Source organism: Peromyscus maniculatus, chromosome 8 (assembly GCF_049852395.1).
Source record: "Peromyscus maniculatus bairdii isolate BWxNUB_F1_BW_parent chromosome 8, HU_Pman_BW_mat_3.1, whole genome shotgun sequence".
Taxonomy (NCBI): domain Eukaryota; kingdom Metazoa; phylum Chordata; class Mammalia; order Rodentia; family Cricetidae; genus Peromyscus; species Peromyscus maniculatus.
This window is the reverse complement of record NC_134859.1, coordinates 17623426-17639583: the sequence shown is the minus strand read 5'-3', so window position 1 is coordinate 17639583 and position 16158 is coordinate 17623426. Positions and strand designations below refer to the sequence as shown.

Below are 16158 nucleotides of genomic sequence, written 5' to 3'. Positions count from 1 at the left end.
GAGGCTGGGGATTTTAAAGTGTTTGTCTAAGTATAGAAAAAAATATGTTTCAGCTGTTGGCTTTAGGCCACCTACTATCTTGAGTGCCAGGGAATCCAAGTCATATACATTTTAAACCCCCATTCCTCTACCCTCTATGTCTCCTTTGCATTTATAAAAGGAAAAACACGGTAATACTACCCTCTTGCCCAGGCACACCACGCACCTGGGCAGGTTGCCAGGGCAATCCTCCCCTGATTGGGGCTGTCTTTTCCTCCTGCCAAGGAGGACAGTTGGGGTTCCACTGTCCTTGGTGCTTCCTATCTCCTCCAGAGGGGCAGGGTACAGAGACCACACACCTTAATTGCCCTGTGTGGACTCTTTGATTAGCAAGGTAATTTAAAAACCCATCCCATTCGGCATGGAGATTGCAGCCCCCCCCCCCACACACACACACCTGTTTTCATGTAACTAGAGAGCTGTAGTGAGAGGACCCAGCACTTTTATTAGTCAGCCTGGCTTTTCTCAGTTGCTAGTTCCATTTGCTGCCGTGATTGATTCCTAGAGCAGCTTCCAGAACCATGGGATGGAGGGTGGGCAGTTTCACAAGGTGTTGGATATGGCATCTATCTTGAATGAGCAAGAAAGAGCCTGGCCTTTTAGTGACCTTAGTCCTTGGATTTATAGCTATCAAAGGCTGGTTTTAGTTTGCCTTACATGCTTGTTTCACTCTTCTAAAAGACTCACTGTGGCCTGAGTTCAGTCCCCAGAATTTACATGGTAGAAGTTGTCCTCTGACCTCCACATATGTTCTGTGGCACATGTACTCATCCATATACATGCACAAACTATATACATGGTGTGTGTGTATATATAATAAAAATTCTTCTAATGTGAAAACGATCAAACTTTCAGACTTGGTAGACTCAGAGATACATAAATTAAGGGCAGCTGATCTTTGTTGAAATGTTGAATAAGTTGTAACTGGAAGAACATTCCATGGCTGAGATCCTGGGCTTTGTTATCATATATGAGTTTTGTGTGTGTGTCATGAAGTGCATGTAAGTAATCTGTGCCTGTGCATATGTAGTCCCAGGTACACAGGCACATGAGATGATACAATATGGATATCGTTGCTGTCAGTAGTGACCATGGGCTGAAAAGTATATGGTGTTCTGCTGTACCTTATTTTCTGCATGAGCTCATGGCTGTATTTTTTGTCTATTCAGGGATGGAATCCCTCCATACAGGATCCGTAAGCAGCACCGAAGGGAGATGCAGGAGAGTGTCCAAGTCAACGGGCGGGTGCCTCTACCTCACATTCCTGTAAGTACCACCCATTCTGCAGCGCCCACCGAGCCTTCTCTCCAGGTGTGCCTAACTGCTTTCCTACAGAGTTGGCCACCACGGCACCAGTCAGTGGAGAGGCATTTTGGTAGGCTTTCTAGGACCACAGCTTACCATTGGGCACAGCAGACAGTCTGAGTGATGTTGGGGTAAGAGATAACCATCACAGTAGATAGTCTAGGGATAGCTCCCAAGCCTAGGCTTCCTATGCTCAGTAACAGGAAGTGTCCTCCAGGTAGCACCCTCCCTTCACTGCATGGTTTCCCTGTGAAGTGATATGCTCTCCCTGATGGAAAGTAGTTCTGAGATGATGGATTTCGACTTTGAACCAACTCTGGACATTGCAGGTCACCTGACCCTAGGGTATGGTTAGATATCCATCCACATGCTTTACTACTCAAGAAATTCAAGGAACTTGTCATTTTTGTGGCTGAGCAATGGGTGCTGCCATGTGACCATCTTGGCTCAGAAGCTGCCTCAACTTTGCCTCTTGGGTAATAACAGTAGCTATTCCTGAGCCTGGAATACAAGGTTTTGTTGACTCTATGTTTGAGCAAGGATTGATAGCTCTCCCTACGTGCAGTGACCACTGGTGACACATGAACAATTATCATTCCTTCTGGCACACAGGCTTTGGGCAGCAAGACTTCTAGGGGAGCTTGTGTTGTCCTCCACCCTCCACCCGTGCCTGTGTAGGGAGGATGGGTGCTTCAGAACATCACACGGGCATCAGCATTTCTTTTGATTTGTTTTATTGTTATTTTGAGACGGCAACTATGTAGCTCTGGTTTACCTTTAGCTCACTGTGGTGTAGACCAGAGTGACCTTGAACTCACATAGATCCGCCTGTCTCTACCTCCTGGGTGCTGGGATAAAGGTATGCACTGTCATGACCAGCCTCATCAGAATTTCTTAGTTGGAGTCTCTTAACTTTTCGACTGAACCTTCAATTCGCACATTAGGAAAGATACATCTATGGCTGGAAAATCATGTTTATTCTGTATATCATGCATTTTGTGTCTTCCATTGCATAACAGAGCCTAGAGTCCCAACCCTCCTGAGTACAATCCTACCCTGATTAGGCTTAGCCATACATCAGCACCAGGCACTGCTCTATCCAGGAGTTTCGAACAGGTGTAAGCCTTGGGAATGCTGTGGGTTAGGCTACTTCAGGACCACAAGTCCATCCTAAGAGTTTCTAGTGGCTGATGCTGTGCTTACAACTCTTGATTCTGTGTTCCTAGTGCTGTTTGCACTGAGCCTCAGGCATTCCCCACCTTATGTCATGAATGTTTCTCTGACAAGTTAGGAGTAAGCTGGGCAGTGGTGACACACACCTTTAGTCCCAGCACTTAGGAGGCAGAGTCAGGCAGGTCTTTGTGAGTTCAAGGTCATCCTGGTCTACAGAGTGAGATCCAGGACCAGCACCAAAACTACACAGAGAAATTTGTCGGGCGGGGGGGGGGGGGGGGGGGGGGGGGGGGGGGGACGACAAGTTGGGAGTATTCAGTGTAGAGCATGTTGGCCAAGGTACTGACCACCGTCTGTCTGGGTGCATGTACACATGTTCAGTCAGGGGTGCCACAGCCTGTGCATACCAGGACCCTGCCCAGCTCCCCAGTAATAGAGTCGGTGCTCAGGGAAGGAGAAAAGGGAGCCAGTGAGGTTGCTAGTGTCCCATTAAAAGGAAACGATAAACACCTGCTTTAAAATAGATGTAACCAGCAAGGTTACTTAGTGAATAAATAAACCTGCCTCCAAACTTGACCTGCGTTCTATCTCTAGAACCTACCTGGTAAAAAGGGAGAACAGAACCAGCTCCTGCAAGTTGTCCTCTGATCTTTACATATGTGCCATGATGCACTTATCCACCATGTGCGTGCACACGGACTCAGACAAACAAATGTATGAAACTTTAAAATCATACGATCGAGGTTTCCTGTACACATCCTCTCACTAGAAGGCTGTCACCGTGCTGCTCTGTAAAGGGTGCAGGAATGGGGCTGGAGAGATGGCTCAGAGGTTAAGAGCACTGGCTGCTTATCCAAAGGTCTTGAGTTCAGTTCCCAGCACCCACATGGTGGCTCACAACCATCTGTAATGAGATCTGGTGCCTTCTTCCGGCCTGCAGGGATGCGTGCAGGCAGAACACTGTATACATAATAAATAAATTAATCTTTTAAAAAAAAAAGGGTGCAGGAATGGCCTGTAAAGGCAGCTTTACTGACTGCTGTGTCTCTCTCCAGCGCACTTACCGAATGCCAAAGGAGATCCGGGTAGAACCACAGAAATTTGCTGAAGAGCTTATTCACCGTTTAGAGGCTGTCCAGCGCACTCGAGAGGCTGAAGAGAAGCTGGAGGAACGGCTGAAGCGTGTACGGATGGTAAGTGGACTATATGCTAGGACCATGTCTAGGCCATTGTTTGCTGTGGCATGGAAGTCCTGCATTTAGGGTAGCCTCCATTCTGACTCGGCCTGCTTGTCACTGTGTTTCTGTGTCCCACCTGCCCTTCTGTTCAGTACCTTCTTCCTCTCTATTTTGCTGCTAACTGAGCCTAGTGCATCCTCCATCCCCTTTTCCTGCCAGCAGATGCCTGGGAGGAAGCTGACAAAATGGCTGTGTGGCTAACCTTGGCAGATGGCAGGAACTGAGCTAAGGCACAATGGTAGGAAGGCTCGGCAGGTCAGGCTTCTACTGGCTTAGGGAACACTACAGACTATAGTCGCTATAATGGCTCCCTTGGAGCTCATTTTGGTTCATTGAGAAACCACTGTTTTGTTTGGTTGGTTTGGTTTTTTGAGACAGGGTTTCTTTTTGTAGTTCTGGCTGTCCTAGAACAACTCACTCTGTAGACCAGGATGGCTTCAAACTCAGAGATCCACCTGCCTCTGCCTCCCAAGTGCTGGGATTAAAGGTGTGCACCACCACCACCACCACCACCACCACCACCACCACCACCACCACCACCACCACCACCACCACCACCACCACCTGGCTGAGAAACCACTGTTTTTGTACATTTTTTTTCTGTGCTGCTATAGAAAGGCTTTCTTTATGTAGCCATGGCCCTCATATGTGTGCCCTTCATTCTGCAGTGTTTTATGATAACAATTTAACACTTGCAAATTCAAGCCCTCCCTCCCTCCTTCTCTCCCTCCCTCCCATCCTCTTTCCTTTCTATGACAGGGTCTTGCTGTAGCTTGGCTGACCTGGTATTCACTATGCAGCTCAGGATAGTCTCTTTCAGCAATACTCTTATTTCAGCCTCCCAGGTTCTGGCTTACAAGTGTGCGCCACTGTCTGGCTAAGATCACACATTTTTATTTATATAAGTTTTCATACTTAAAAGTTCAAGAGTAAGCCAGGCAGTGGTGGCGCACGCCTTTAATCCCAGCACTCGGGAGGCAGAGGCAGGCGGATCTCTGTGAGTTCGAGGCCATCCTGGGCTACCAAGTGAGTCCCAGGAAAGGCGCAAAGCTACACAGAGAAACCCTGTCTCGAAAAACCAAAAAAAAAAAAAAAAAGTTCAAGAGTATAATGTTCCTCTGTGGAGTTATTTCTCTGTTGCTTACCTGATGTTTTTATTTATTTGACATATGGAAGAACCCAGCCCTCTTCAAACTCAAAGCCCCAGTCCAGGCCCAGCCTTTCCCTCTTAGGCTCCCTAGGTGAACTGTGAGCATTGTCTGAGGGCTCCATCCTTAGCAGCAGGGCCCACATACCACTCTAGACACGGGGCTAATGGTGGTACCAGCTGTAATTTTTACAGACTGGAGGCTGAGATTAAAAACAAATAGGGGCTGGAGAGATGACTCAGCAGTTAAGAGTATTTCTTGTTCTTGTAGAGAACTAGGTTTGGTTCTCAGAATCCACATGGTGGCTCACAGTCATCTGACATTCTCTTCTGACTTCTGCAGGTACCAGGTATTCACATGGTACACATACATATAGGCAAAATACTCTTACATTAAAGTAAAGATAAATAAATCTTTTTTTTTCTTTTTTTGTCTGTTTGCTTTTCTTCCTTTCTTTCTTCCTTTCTTTCTTTCTTCCTTCCTTCCTTCCTTCCTTCCTTCCTTCCTTCCTTCCTTCCTTCCTTCCTTTCTTTCTTTCTTTCTTCCTTTCTTCCTTTCTCTCTCTCTCTCTCTCTTTCTCTCTTTCTCCCTCCCTCCCTCCTTTCTTTCTTTCTTTTTTTTTTTTTTTTTTTGGTTTTTTGGGACAGGGTTTTTCTGTGTAGCTTTGAAGCCTGTCCTGGAACTCACTCTATAGCCCAGGCTGACCTCAAACTCACAGAGATCCACCTGCCTCTGCCTCCCAAGTGCTGGAATTAAAGGTGTGCGCCACCACCACCCCGCCTGTTTGTTTTTTAAGACATGGTTTCTCTGTAGCCCTGGATGTCCTGGAATTCATTCTGTAGACCAGGCTGGCCTCAAACTCACAGAGATCTACCTGCCTCTTCTGGGACTAAAGTTGTACACCACCACCACCCAGCTAAAGATAAATAAGTCTTAAAAAAACAAAAAAAAAAAACAGCTGGGCAGTGGTGGCACATGCCTTTAACCCCAGCACTCAGGAAGCAGAGGCAGGCGGATATCTGTGAGTTCAAGGCCAGCCTGGTGTACAGAGAGAGTTTCAGGACAGCCAGAAATACACAGAGAAACCTTGTCTCAAACAAACAAAAAAGATAGTGGAACTTTCCAAGGAGTTTGTGTAACACTATTTTAAGATGAATGGTCTCTTATGCGCACGCACGTGCGCGTGCGCACACACACACACACACACACACACACACACACACACACACACACACACACACATTCTGTCTGTCTGTCTGTCTGTCTCTCTCTCTCTCTCTCTCTCAAATTGTTTTGTCACTTGAGACCAGCATTCTCTCCTGTCCCTTTTGTTAGCTGGAGAGATGTTCATTAGACTGGCAGGCAGCCTTTCCTGTATTGGAATGGCCATCCACCAGCTAGCCATTGCATGATGGCCAGCATTGTGGCATTACCCACCATGCAATGCTGGTGGACTATAGTGAGACATCACACTATGGGCCTACTGTGACCTAGAGTAGCACCTTGTTGCATAGGGCACCCCATGGTGTTTAGTCAAGCATCTGGTGGGCAGTGAAACTATGCAGACTGAAGCCAACCATCTTCTGGGCCACACAGCTTTAGCATTCTGATAGTATTTATCTAAGAAAAATGTGGAGCCATATTGACATGAAACACGGAGCTTTTCTCAGGTGCTAAGTCCTAATTTTTTAGCCTGTGATGATCTAAATCACCATCTTCATCTGTGTAGCAGAATGTTTCACAGTTACTGCCTCTCTTGAGGGTGTCCCTATGGATATCACAAATGCCTGAAAAAACGGGCTCCTCAAAGTTGTTTGTTTTTGCTCTTTTGGGGAGGCCCGCCACTCAGCTCCCAAGTAAATCACACACGGAGGCTTATTCTTAATTATAAATGTCTGGCCTTACCTTGCCTTGTTGCTAGCTAGCTTTACTTAAAATATCCCATCTAGCTTTTGCCTTTTGGCTTTTACCTTTCTCTGTTTCTGTATACCTTTCATTATTTCTTACTCCGTGGCTTGCTATGTAGCTGCTTGGCTGGCCTCTGATGTCCTCCTCCTTCTTTTCTGGCTACTCCTTCCCAGATTTCTCCTTGTATTATTTCTTTCTGCCTGCCAGCCCCACCTATCCTTTCTCCTGCCTTGTCATTGGCTGTTCAGCTCTTTATTAGACCATCAGATGTTTTAAACAGGCAAAGTAACACAGCTTCACAGAGTTAAACAAATATAACATAAACAAAAGTAACACACTTTAAAATAATATTCCCAAACACATTAAGAAACTCACTTGTCCCAAGGCTGGCATGCACATCCTGTCCCAGTTTACCTGAACAGCAGCTACTGGTCCATTCCCAAAGGAGCTAACACCAGTTCAAGGCAGGGGTTAGTGATATCCTGATGTCTGAGCCTTACAGCTCCCTCAGCTCTGTGGAGTGCCAGCTGTGGCCAGATAGGAAGGCTCGGTCCATAGTAGCAAGGAGGGCAACAGGTATAAAGTAATGTCCCTGGAGCTAACACTACAGCTCTCAAGAAGAGAGACTAGGTCAGTGCCAAGGCTGAGAACAGTGATATTACTTTTTTGACTTAACAGAGAACACTAAATGAAAATTAGTGATTCCACCTGCTAGCCATTGCGTGATGGCCAGCATTGTGGCATTACCCACCATGCAATGCTGAGTGAATCACCTGAGTGATTCTCTTATATCAGCTCAGATAATAATCGGTGGCTAGAGGGCCTCTAGCTCAGATGGGCTGCCATGTACACACTAGCTTTATTGTGCTCTCACCAGCCTGTCCTGAGCTGTCTCCTGTTGGGTAGATGGCCATGCAACTACTGACATAGAATTTTTAAGAAAATATTTTTAGGGGCTGGAGAGATGGCTCAGAGGTTAAGAGCACTAACTGTTCTTCCAGAGGTCCTGAGTTCAATTCCCAGCAACCACATGGTGGCTCACAGTCATCTATGATGAGATCTGGTGCCCTCTTCTGGCCTGCAGACATACACGCAGGCAGAACACTGTATACATAATAAATAAATACATATTTAAAAAAAATTTTTTTTAATTGCAAAACCAAGGAAATAGAAGTCCTGAGAAGGTCTGGAATAATGGGCAGACTCATGAAGACTGGAGTTCAGATCCCAGTACCCTTGGAACAAGCTGGGTGTCTACACAGGCCTGTAACCCCAGCTAGTAGGGGGAAGGGATAGAAACAGAGGCTCACCACAAATCCTACAGTTTAATTGTTACATATGAGGAACTGGTAAGACAAGCTGGGTCGGCCTTGTGTGACAGTGCACATGCCTTTAATCCCAGCACTCAGGAGGTAGAGGCAGGCGAGTCTCTGAGTTTAAGGACAGCGAGGTGTACAAAGCAAGTTCCAGGACAGCCAAGGCTAAACAGAAACCCTGTCTCAGAAAACCAAAAGAAAGTAAGAAAAGCTGGGTCTTGGCCCAAGGTAGTCCCATGGTTTTATAAATTTCCTTTCCTTCTTTCACCTTAGGGAATATGGCATTAAAACCTGAAGCAGGGCCAGTGAGATGACTGAGTGGTTAAAGGCACTTGCTGCCAAGGCTGAGGACCTGAGTTCTGTCCTTCAGACTCATAGTGTAGAAGGAAAGAACTGACTTCCACAACTCTGACCTCTACTAGTGCACCACACAAGACAAGTGAACGAATGAATGAATGAATAATGTAATTTTAAGAAACTCAAAAGGGAGAATATTAGCTGAGAGAACATGGTGGACAGCGGTAGTGCATGCCTTTTATTCCAGCAGAGATCCCAGGCAGAGGCAGATGGATCTCTATGAGTTGAGTCCAGCCTGATCTACATAGTGAGTTCCATGATATCCAAGGCTGCACAAAGAAACCCTGTTTTGAAAAACCAAGGTGGGGGGGGGCACAAAAACCTTCATTGAGAGACATAAAACTAGATCCATGCAGAGCTGGCTGCAAGTGACACCAGACACTTCATCCCCTCAGCCTGTTTTTGCTCTGCCTGATAAGAGCAGGTGTGATGGAATCTGTTCAGGTTCCCAGGACCTTTTGAGATTCAAGCACCGAGTATCCAGGAGTCAGCACCTCTCCTTGACATGGCTACACTGCAGCAGCCAGAAAAGTCCTGGGCTTGACTGTCAGGACTGTGCCTCCCTTCCAGGTCTGTCCTCATTCTTGTTCTGACAGTGCTGCTGTTTCTCCACAGGAAGAAGAAGGGGAGGATGGTGAGCTGCCTTCTGGCCCCATGGCAAGTCACAAGCTGCCTTCTGTCCCAGCCTGGCACCATTTCCCACCCCGCTATGTGGATATGGGCTGCTCCGGACTTCGGGATGCTCATGAGGAGAATCCTGAAAGCATCCTGGATGAGCATGTGCAAAGGGTCATGAGGACACCTGGCTGCCAGTCACCTGGTCCAGGCCACCGCTCTCCTGACAGTGGGCATGTACCCAAGACTGCAGTACTAGGGGGTGTAGCCTCCGGGCATGGGAAGCACGTTCCTAAGTTGGGGTTGAAGCTGGATACAGCTGGCCTGCACCACCATAGGCACGTCCACCACCATGTTCACCATAATTCAGCTAGACCCAAGGAGCAAATGGAGGCTGAAGCTGCCCGCAGAGTCCAGAGCAGCTTCTCTTGGGGCCCAGAAACACATGGTCATGCCAAGCCTCGCAGCTATTCAGAGAGCACAGGCACCACCCCCAGTGCTGGGGACGTGGCCTTTGGGTGAGTCTTGACCCAGCCCTCTCCAATGTGTCCTTGTTTCAAAATCATGGGCCAGAGGGGCTATGGCCCTATGATGACCTGGTTCTCCCCAATAAAAGTCATATGACGCCAGCGGCAGGGGCCAGACAGGCTCCAAGCATTGCTATGACTGGGTGAGGAGGGGCTGTGGGTTTATCTTGGGCTCTGGTCAGCATGACTTCCCCACCATGTTAAAACAAACTCTAGACAGCTGACTTTCACAGAGCCCACTGCCTTCACGATGGGTTACAGGTCTCTTGTTGGGCTTGAGGGTTAGGGAACAGCTAGGAAGGCCAGAGTGACCTCATATGTCTTGATCTCACAGTGGTAAAGCTAGTGCACCCTCCAAAAGAAACACCAAGAAGGCTGAATCTGGGAAGAATGCCAGTGCTGAGGTACCCAATACCACAGAGGATGCAGAGAAGAACCAGAAGATCATGCAGTGGATCATTGAGGGTGAGAAGGAGATCAGCAGACACCGGAAGACAGGCCACGGGTAAGTGCACTGCAGAGGCCTGGCCCAGAGCAGCTGGCCACCTGTCTTCTTGTCTCCAGCACCCTTGCTTTTAGCTTCAGGGTCAGATGACTCTAAGTCCCTGTCACCTATGAACTTACATAAATGGCAGCTGTGGGAGAGCCTTCTGTCTTTTTATGCCTACTTTTCTTCAGTCCTAAGGGTTCCGGGCTGCTCAGCCTCAACGTGACCTCCCTGGATATCTATCATCCATCTTGTCTCATATTGCACTGTGTTTGTACACATTCCTGGCTCCACAGGGGGCAGGTGCCGTCCCTGTGGTCCTCTGTATGACCTATTTCTGAGCAGAGTAGGGGAGTCTGGGACTGAGGCAGATCCGTTTCCCCAGTCCCAGATTACCCTAATGTGCTGCCTGCTCACTCCCTGCCCCAAGATACTCTGGGACACACATGGTAGAAGGAGAAAACCCTTACACAGACTCTGGTACATGTATATATATTCTCACACAAAATAAATATAATGCAATAAAATTTTCAAAATGTAAGGAAGGTCTAGAATGCAGCTCAGTGACAGCACAGCATGAGCAAACCCCTGGTTCAACCTCAAATCACACACAAAAAGAACAATCTTCAAGGGAAGGGTGTATGTGTGTGGGAGCAGAGAGGCCCACATGACTCCTGTACTTGGGTGTGTTCACACTTGGTTGCTTCCACTGCTCATGGAGTCACTTGTCTTTGTTCCACAAGGTCTTCTGGGATGAGGAAGCAGCAGGCCCATGAGAGCTCCAGGCCCTTGTCCATTGAGCGTCCTGGGGCCGTGCACCCCTGGGTCAGTGCTCAGCTCCGGAACTCTGTCCAGCCTTCTCATCTTTTCATCCAAGATCCCACAATGCCACCCAATCCAGCCCCTAACCCCCTGACCCAGCTGGAAGAAGCCCGCAGGCGTTTAGAGGAAGAGGAGAAGAGAGCCAACAAGTTGCCCTCCAAGCAGAGGTAGGCTCCTGTGGTATAGGTGACCTTGCATGGCTCTAAGGCCTGAAGAAGGCCCTTGTGGGAAGACAGCCATTCTGGGCTGTTTCTCCACTGAGAACCACAGAGGTAGCCCTGCTGCAGGACTGAGGGCTATGAGGTGAATGTTCTGATGGCTAACAGCTTTTGGGCATGCCCGGCAAAGTGGTGGATATCCCGACCATCTCTGGTGACAGCCGACAAAGCACGGCCACAGGGAGATGATAGACAACTCCAAAGCACAGGCAGTTATAGGACTTGTCTGGAGGGACCATGATTCCAACCTCTCTCCTGTCTTCCTCAATCTCAAGAACATCAACCCCACAGTTCAGCAAGCCTATTCTATCCCTTTGGGGAGTATGTTCTGCCCAAACTCAAGAGATTTCTTCTCTTTGGGTAGCAGTATTCTTGGAGCCAGAACATGCCTTCTCTGACCCTTTTAATTTCGCTTTGAATCAGTTGCCTGGACATTCTGGCTTATTGGAATTCCCAGATGGGTAATAGTCTCCATGAGGGCTTAGGATCTGTTTCTTACCCAGTCCCTGGAACCATGGTCACACAAAGGCCACTATTGCCCTTTGAAACTATCAGCTCCTTTATTCAGCTTGGGTTGTGTAGATTCTGGGGTTTGACCTCACTTCTGAGGGTCCTCTCTCCCTGGGATGCTACAACTCATGACTGGCAGACTCTGCACTTATGGTCTCTAACAGGATCAGGCATTAGTTGCCCTGGAAGCTTAGACATATTCCTGGTCCCTGTCCTCAGACCCGTACCAGGCTCTGAGCCTATACTACCTTTGGTTCCAAAAGAAGTTAGAGCTACCTTGAACAGAAAGAACCCCTTTGCCACCTGCTGTAAGCTGTGTTATGTGCTTGTGCTGCCTCTTCTGTGTAGGAAGTGTTCCTCCTGGAGCTGAAATACTGCACGTATCTGGCAAGGGTCTGAGGAAGTGGAGGAGGATGTCATTTGGGATCTACCAGGACTGATGCCCTCACTGGGCTGGGCAGGGTGCTCTCAGAAGCACAGTGTTCCTAGGAGGCAGGATTTTCTTGTAGAGCAGGGTACTTTGTGAGTTAGGATTCTCTTGTGACACAGAGGTTGCATCTATTCATCCTACCATTACCTGGCAAGCCCCACGTGATGGCAACAGCTGTGGTTTTCTCCTGGCCAGTAGCATCAGCTAAACCCCTCTGGTTTCTGTTTGATGAGAACGCCATCACTACACACACATACACATATCAGGTCTTAGCTGGTGTCTCAAGTCTTCATGTGTGAGGAAATTGAATGTATTGAGGCTATTTCTGGAACTTTTTGAACACATGTAGCTGTATGGGGTGAAAGCCTCAGGCTTTGGCAGGCCCTGTTAAGGTAGACCAGAATAAAGTTACTATCGGGGACCCATAGTGGCATACCCAGGTAGAGGATTTGCTTGGAAAGGCTCTGCTTTGCGGAGATCCTAGAACATGCCTCAGTCATGGCAACAACAGCCCCCCAAGGTATAGTATGCCAGAACCACTGCTACTGTCCATGTCTGATATCCGCATCATCTTCCGGAAGTTCATGATGAATCTGTGTAGAAAGAGCCACATCCCTGGGAGATGTCCTGGCAGGCCCTCTCCAAGAACCTCTAGCCTGGAGAAGACATCTGAGCAGGGGGTGAAGAGCACAGTTCTCCAGAGTGTAATCCAGAGAACAGACCAGACTGGCATTGACACCATGTCTAGACACTCAGGGCAGGGCCTCTGATGATCTGTGAGTGGGAGTTACTGGCAGCTGGTTCCTGCTGCTCACCCTGTCTGTGCACACTGTCCACAACACTGGCTGAGCCCCATCCTCTTTGATGCGGGTTGTTCCCTAGGTATGTGCAGGCAGTCATGCAGCGGGGACGCACCTGTGTCAGGCCAGCATGTGCTCCGGTGCTGAGTGTGGTACCAGCCGTGTCGGACTTGGAACTCTCCGAGACAGAGTACGTGCGCCCTGTGGGTCCTCCTGGTTCTGCCCATCCCAGCTCAGGCCAAATCCCAAAGTGGAGCACCTGTTTGATAGGCTTTGTCACTGAGCCAGGAAGCGTCGGGCGGAGAAAGGCCTGCTGGAGCTTCTCCCTGCTGTCTCCCAATAGAGATCATGCCTGTTCAGTGTAGTGGCATGATCACTAGGTCTGAGTGTGGGCCATACAGGCACTACAGCTTGCCTTTCCTTTTGTCTTTACTCTCCTGAGCTGCTAAGCTCGGTCTGGGAACTGGTGGGTCTACCACCATTCTACACAGGGTCAGGTCCACAGTCTTAGTCTTCTTGAAATAGCAGCGGGAGCTTGAGCCAACTTTATAGTAGGATCTGGTTGGTGTGACTACAGCCAGAACTTAGGCTCTGCACCTCCCCCTGCCACAACCACATGTAGGTCAGGGACATTTCTAACCTGCCCTTCCTGTGCTTTTACTCAAGACAGAAAGATGAGGATCCCCCTTGGACCTTGCTGCTGACCCAGTCCAAGCTCCATTATACCCAGGTCATAAGAGAGAGTATCCTGAGTCTGGGGCCTCTGCAGATGGCCTTCCAGTTATTCTGGAGAAGTAGGTCTCTGTAGATTCAACCCCCAGAGAGCTTTGAAAGCCCATTGCTAGAAAAAGGTCCAAGAACCTGGACAAATCACACAGCCAGAATGGCCCATGTATCTTACTCGACCAAGGAAAAGCACCCATGTGGCCATGGGTGAGGCCAGCTATTGAAGCTTCTGGGGTGATTGAAAGGTACAGGAACACAGGAGCAGACTCAGAGCAGCTACACAGCACCCTGAGGACCTGGGCAAGAAACAGCTCAGGCCTCCAGTCTGCTTTGGAGATTGTGGCCAGCCTGGTCCTAGGAACACTTCCTTTCCAGATCATGCAGCTCTGATTGGTCCATGCTTGGGACTTATGGAAGTTTAGAGAGGTTGGGACTTGTCAGGATCTAGAGACCACCCCCCTTTACAACCTTGGAGATTGGACTTTGTGAGCCGAGGGCCTAGCCTGGTCATTGTGGGTGCCTGTACCCACTTTGCATGGTCTGGGGGAAAGTGCTTCTTTTAGAGCTAGACCTGTAGCTCATTTCCTAGTGAGTGGTTCACACAGTACTGGTACCCAGATTTCTGGTAGGTGGGTGGCAGGGCCTTTGAATACCACATTGCTGAGTGAGGAACTGACCCTGGGATGTCTTGTCCTCTGTTGGTAGATGGTACCTATGAGGTGCTCTGTGTGACCTTGGCCCGAGCCCACTAATGACCACTCTGTTTGTGTCCCAGGACAAAGTCACAGAGGAAAGCAGGTGGCGGGAGCGCACCACCATGTGACAGCATCGTTGTGGCCTACTACTTCTGTGGGGAGCCCATCCCCTACCGGACCCTGGTGAGGGGCCGTGCTGTCACCCTGGGCCAGTTCAAGGAGCTGCTAACCAAGAAGGGGAGCTACAGGTGAGAGAGAAGCCGCAGCCCTCGAGCGGACTCGCCCAGCATGCTATTGGTTCAGTGTAGAAGGAAAGTTTTCTGTCCACTGGTCTTTGATCTTCCCCTTCACCCCACTTCTCTCAGCCATGATGCTGCTTACTACTCTATTTGGGGTACATCAGGATTAGGTGGCACCAGGACCCAAAGCTGGACTAGCCCTCTGTTCTAGGCTGAGACCTCTCTCTCCCTTCATGTCAACCAACTCAAAAACTCCAATAGGAGATTACGGATACCTGAGTGACAAGAGAGCCTGTCAGCCCTACTGGTGTCAGCCCATGTGGGTGGCAGAGCTGCGGCCCCAAAACCCCTGCTCTTCCTGAATCAGAAGCCAGGGTTAGAGCTCCCAGGGCCTTTGTAGCGATTCTCATGCTATCATGCTATCAATATTAACTCAGCCCTTTGAGTGCTCCCAGCTCTACCCCAAGTATGGCTACTGCCCAGCAGGCACCAGCCAGGATCCTGGCTGGGGCAAGCCTGCCCTGCAGGGTAGTAGGACTTCCAGGGGTTCCAGGACAGGCATTCCTCTCCTGGAGGTGGCTTTTCTCACTGTCTCTACAATTTTCTCTCCCTAGATACTACTTTAAGAAAGTGAGTGACGAGTTTGACTGTGGTGTGGTATTTGAAGAAGTGCGGGAGGACGAGGCAGTCTTGCCTGTCTTTGAAGAGAAGATCATCGGCAAGGTGGAAAAGGTGGACTGAGCACTGGGCAGCACACTCAGAGTGCACCAGCACTAAGGTGCACAGGCATCAGCCAGTGGGCAGCCTTGTCCTTGGGAGCCTGATGTGGGCAACAGCACAGGATTGTGTCACAAGCTCTTGTGGGGGGGAGGGCTCAGGTGTCTGCCATACCTCTGTCCCTCTGTGTCTGGGAAAGGAGGGGGGGTTCCTACTGAGTGGTTCCATGGGTTTCTCTGTTTTGCTTTTCAAAAGGAAAGCCCCACCTACCACCCCCACATTACTCCCTGAAGCAATACCAGGAGCCATCTCATGACCCTCAGCAGCTCTTGCTTTTGAATGCAGACTGACCCAGGGATACCTTTACCTGGGCTTGTATCCCAGTGTCCTCTTCTCCCTCTGGGACCTATCTACTGCACCTGGTTGGGCTCAGGCCCAGGAGCAGGGGATCCTGTGGGGGCCTCTGTATATTGTACATGTCACACCGAGTGCCTTCAACATAGCTGTCTCTTGCCTGCCACTGTGTGAATCTGGCGGCTGAGTACCTCAGGCCCCTTTGCCTGTCTCCAGCCACCAGCTTGGTTCAGCAGGGTGGTGGGGGGTCTGGTCCCTTCTAAGTGTCCATGTAAATATGTATATTTCTCAGGCCAGGGCTAGCAGGGGGTACCCTGAGCCCATTTTTCATGCGATGACTTGTACAATTATCTTTTCAAAGGTACTTGGATAATAATGAAATAAAACAGTTTTTGAACCTGCCTTGGGTGTGTGATATACTATCTGCTGCCCTCCAGCCAAGCAGTGCAGGAGGCAAGCTGGCCTCTGTATGTGTTGCCCATTCTTGCCCAGGCAAGCCCCAAAGTCAGGAGCACAAGAGAAAGGTCAGGCCCC

At 49.1% G+C, this 16158-nt stretch overlaps 1 protein-coding gene across 13 annotated transcripts in view; it reads left to right on the top strand.

Annotated features, from left to right (window-relative positions):
- Axin1 (axin 1) overlaps positions 1 to 16026 on the top strand; it is a 68847-nt gene extending 52821 nt beyond the window's left edge. For 7 of the 13 annotated variants that reach the window (XM_076578096.1, XM_076578095.1, XM_076578094.1 and 4 more), the window contains 7 exons: positions 1209 to 1305; positions 3573 to 3710; positions 9100 to 9617; positions 9961 to 10131; positions 10857 to 11102; positions 14395 to 14562; positions 15168 to 16026. In XM_076578096.1, coding sequence (XP_076434211.1) covers positions 1209 to 1305; positions 3573 to 3710; positions 9100 to 9617; positions 9961 to 10131; positions 10857 to 11102; positions 14395 to 14562; positions 15168 to 15294 — 1465 coding nt within the window. In that variant the 3' untranslated portion in view covers positions 15295 to 16026. Of the gene's footprint in view, positions 1 to 1208; positions 1306 to 3572; positions 3711 to 9099; positions 9618 to 9960; positions 10132 to 10856; positions 11103 to 12975; positions 13084 to 14394; positions 14563 to 15167 lie in introns of all 13 variants that reach the window. The other 6 variants (XM_076578090.1, XM_076578089.1, XM_076578088.1 and 3 more) reach the window with 1 other exon arrangement.
- Positions 16027 to 16158: the final 132 nt, after the last annotated feature.